General features: G+C 48.3%; 1 protein-coding gene across 1 annotated transcript; it reads left to right on the plus strand.

Moving 5' to 3' along the window:
* Positions 1 to 507: 507 nt before the first annotated feature.
* Positions 508 to 2,301, plus strand: LOC147959414 (F-box/FBD/LRR-repeat protein At1g16930-like). The gene is made up of 3 exons (XM_087532644.1): positions 508 to 972; positions 1,221 to 1,577; positions 2,071 to 2,301. Exons 1-3 carry the CDS (start codon positions 508 to 510, stop codon positions 2,299 to 2,301), a joined length of 1,053 nt encoding a protein of 350 aa, XP_087388770.1.
* The last annotated feature ends 1,501 nt before the right edge of the window (positions 2,302 to 3,802 follow it).

Here is a 3,802-nt window from a genome sequence, read left to right on the forward strand (position 1 = left end):
GACCAACCATGGCGGAGAGGGTCAGGATAGAGAGCAGCAAGAGGAATGGATGGCCTAGCGGCGGGAAGAGGGGGGAAGAGTGTGTCGCTAGGGTTTTGAAACTTCGTCCATCCGCCTTAAATAGCTGGAGCCTGGCCTCGGGCGACGAGCCAGACCGGCGTCACCGGAGGACACGTCCGTCGGACCCTTGGGTTTCCGTGGCGGCGCCATGTGGCGTTCACACCCGAATAGGTGGATACGCCCGTCGAAACGTTGTGTTTCCGCAATCAAGTAGCCGTCGAAACGTTCGGGTGTGAACGCCACGTGGCGCCGCTCCAGAAACCCAAGCATCTGACGGGCGTCCCCTCCAGCGACGCCGCTCTGGCTCGTCACCCGAGGCTAGGCTCCGGCTATTTAAGCCGGACAGAGTCTCGAAACCCTAGACACACCCTCTTCCTTGGTCTTTTCAGATCCACGCCACATATAGAGGTGCTCACAGGCAGCGCGATCCCAGCAACGGAGACGGAGATGGAGATCCACTTCGGTGCGCCATGCACCAAGAGGGAGAATCTCGCGCCACCGGCGACGCCGTCCTCTGGTGGTTTGGTGGTAGCGACTGGAAGCGGCGAGGGTGCTTCTACCGGATCCGAGGATCAGGAAGAGCAGTCTGGTCCGGACCACATCAGTGACCTCCCGGACGCCATCCTCGGTGAGGTCATCTCCCGTCTCTCCACTAGGGAGGGCATCCGCACTCGGATGCTCGCACGTCGTTGGCGCCCTGTTTGGCTGACCGCTCCTCTGAATCTTGACTGCCGTGAGATCCCTGTCGCTCGTCTTTTTAACACCCTAGAAACAGTTCATGTCGAGATAATCAGTAGGCTCTCTGCCTACAGCGAGGAGCTTGCTCGCATACGATACATCAGAACTTGGCATCAGGGAAAAACAGTTCCTGGTGATGGTTTGTGCCTTCCAAAGTCCATCCTCTCCAGCCATGTGGGCGTAGTTCTCCGCCTTTGTATACCAGCGTGCTACCTCCAATGCAGGCCCTCTACTTTCCACGCCTGGCTTCAGTCCCCCAGATTGAACAATCTCCATGTGCTTTAGTTTTACTAGATGTTTCCATGATTTGTGAAAAAACTGTCAAACTATCACACACATGCTCTTCATCTATGCCCTCACTACCAAAGTCCGTCTTTTGGTTTTCCTGTTCTCTGCGCACTGTCAGCTTCGCGTGTTGCCAGATACCAGACCATTATGTAGAGGTACTTGAACTACCATTGGTCAAGAGACTTCCGCTTGTTGAGGTTGATATATCAGACTTCTCGTTGCAAATCATGCTCAACTCTAGTTTCCCTGCACTCGAGTGCCTGCTGCTTGTTTGCAATAGAGAAAGGCATCGGATCATAGTAAATTCCCCTAACCTTGTAAGCATCGGCATCCATGGTGAGAAAGGAAAATTCATCATCGAGGATGCCCCCTCACTTCAAAGGTTGATCCACGATCTCCAGAGCAATAACATGGAGGTATTCATCGTCTCTGCACCCAAACTAGAGACATTGGGCAAATTCAGGATCTCGCTTGACTCCACGGGTCTTATGGTACTGACATTTCACAATAATTCCAGTTGCATTTCCTTGAGAAAGTAGTTTCATGTCATCCAACCTTTTGTTCTAATAATTTTATGTTTTATTTTCTATGTTATGTGAAGGGTTTGGCGATGGTCATCCTATCTACAATGCGGCAATCTGTCAAAACCTTGTTTTTGGCCATGACTTATAAAGTGGACCTGGTCGTTCACTTGCTTAAGTGCCTTCCAAATCTGGAGAACTTGTTTGTTTAGGTGATGATTCTCACGCTCAATGAAAAGCTCATACCGTGCATAGTGCAGCACTCCTTGCATCTCAAAAAGCTTATCTTACATTTTGTTTGCAATGGATACACCCTATGTCTAGGCATGTTTTTTTATTATTATACATTCATCTGTATCTAGGGAAATGTTCGACGAACTGATTGGGACGGGGTCATGGAATTTATCGTTCATTTTGTCCTTCGGTAGATCTTGAGTATCTTTCAACCTTTATGTGTTTTCAGGGAGGAAACGTTCCTAATGGTGCAAGAAATATTTGGCGTCGCAAGCACCGTGCGTTTCTCAAAGAACACATCATTCATTTAAAGACAGTAATGCTGGAAGATTATGAAAAAAGCGGGAAGAACACTGAGTTTGTGAGGTTCTTTATTCTGAATGCAACGGAGCTAGAGACCATGAGGATCAAGTTTCGCTTTCCCTCGGACTTCACGCAAGAATTTTACGAACAGCAATAGAAGTTGTTCCTGTGGGAGAATAAAGTTTCCAAACGCGCCCATCTCAAGTTATCAGCATGCTGCAATCATCTGTGCTTGGATTTGAAACATAGGCGTGTTGAATGCCTGGATTTGTCAGATCCGTTTACTTGTGCCTGCTGGACACAGGGCTGAAGTTAGTTCGTCAAGCTAGTATAGTTAGATGTTGTTGCGCCAATCTGAGACTGTGTTATTTCTAAACATGACCAAACAATCCATTCGCCTTTTGCACCGTTTTGTAAGCTTGTTATAACAATACTTTTGTGCTATGCACCCACTGTTCTGAAAATTTGATAGTTTTATGTCACTATCGCAGTGCTACAAAAACATTCGTGTGCGGTAGTCAACCAGGGAACAAAAACATTTGGAAGAGAAGAGGCACTACCTTGCCTATTCTGCAAGGAACGTGCATCTAGTGCATGTAAGCCAGTGCGTCTGCACTGACCGGACGGCACTGCCTCCTTTCGTGGCAGACTATATGTGCGCATGGCCGTGGCTCTGCTTAATATCAAATCGTGCTCCCAGCGACCTTAGACTGTACGTGCCTTTCATGTAAACGCATGTCCGTGAACGAGTTTATGTCTGAGTACAAACAATCGAGTCACAGAGGCACAGACGTGCGTCTGCATCAGGAGTAAGCAGGACTCTATATATTGTAGATTTTATGTGTGTCAGCGCTAGTGCGGTGCTTCTGTCTCACATAGGAATGTGCCTTTGACAAGTCAGTGCCAAGTTACAAGAGGCATGGTTCCCCATGCCTGCCAAAGCGACATATGTGCCTTGCTAGATTACAGTAACCTGATACGTCTCCAACGTATCTTTAATTTTTGATTGCTCCATGCTATATTATCTACTGTTTTGGACTATATTGGGCTTTATTTTCCACTTTTATATTATTTTTGGGACTAACCTATTAACCGGAGGCCCAGCCCAGAATTGTTGTTTTTTGCCTATTTCAGTGTTTCGGAGAAACATAATATCAAACGGAGTCCAAATGGAATAAAATCTTCGGGAACGTGATTTTCTCACCGAACGTGATCTAGGAGACTTGGAACCTACTCCAGGTAGTCAAAGAGGAGGTCACGAGAGTGGGGGGCGCCCCCCCTAGGGTGCGCCCCCTACCTCGTGGGCCCCTCGGAGCTCCACCGACGTACTCCTTCCTCCTATATATACCTACGTACCCCCAAACGATCAGAACAGGAGCCAAAAACCTAATTCCACCGCCGCAACTTTCTGTATCCACGAGATCCCATCTTGGGGCCTGTTCCGGAGCTCCGCCGGAAGAGGGCCGTCATCACGGAGGGCTTCTACATCATCCTAGCCCCTCCGATGAAGTGTGAGTAGTTTACCTCAGACCTTCGAGTCCATAGTTAGTAGCTAGATGGCTTCTTCTCTCTTTTTGGATCTCAATACAAAGTTCTCCCCCTCTCTAGTGGAGATCTATTCGATGTAATCTTCTTTTTGCGGTGTGTTTGTTGAGACC

The sequence above is a fragment of the Triticum urartu genome, chromosome 7A, assembly GCF_056163025.1.
Source record: "Triticum urartu cultivar PI428250 chromosome 7A, HENAU_Tu73, whole genome shotgun sequence".
NCBI classification, from domain to species: domain Eukaryota; kingdom Viridiplantae; phylum Streptophyta; class Magnoliopsida; order Poales; family Poaceae; genus Triticum; species Triticum urartu.

What these genes read in the sequence shown, in the direction of transcription:
- LOC147959414 (XM_087532644.1), top strand. Translation starts at nt 508, where the DNA reads ATGGAGATCCACTTCGGTGCGCCATGCACCAAGAGGGAGAATCTCGCG. An exon ending in AGTCCATCCTCTCCAGCCAT is followed by an intron (nt 973 to 1,220) that starts GTGGGCGTAGTT and finishes GCGTGTTGCCAG; the next exon opens with ATACCAGACCATTATGTAGA. An exon ending in TTGACTCCACGGGTCTTATG is followed by an intron (nt 1,578 to 2,070) that starts GTACTGACATTT and finishes ATGTGTTTTCAG; the next exon opens with GGAGGAAACGTTCCTAATGG.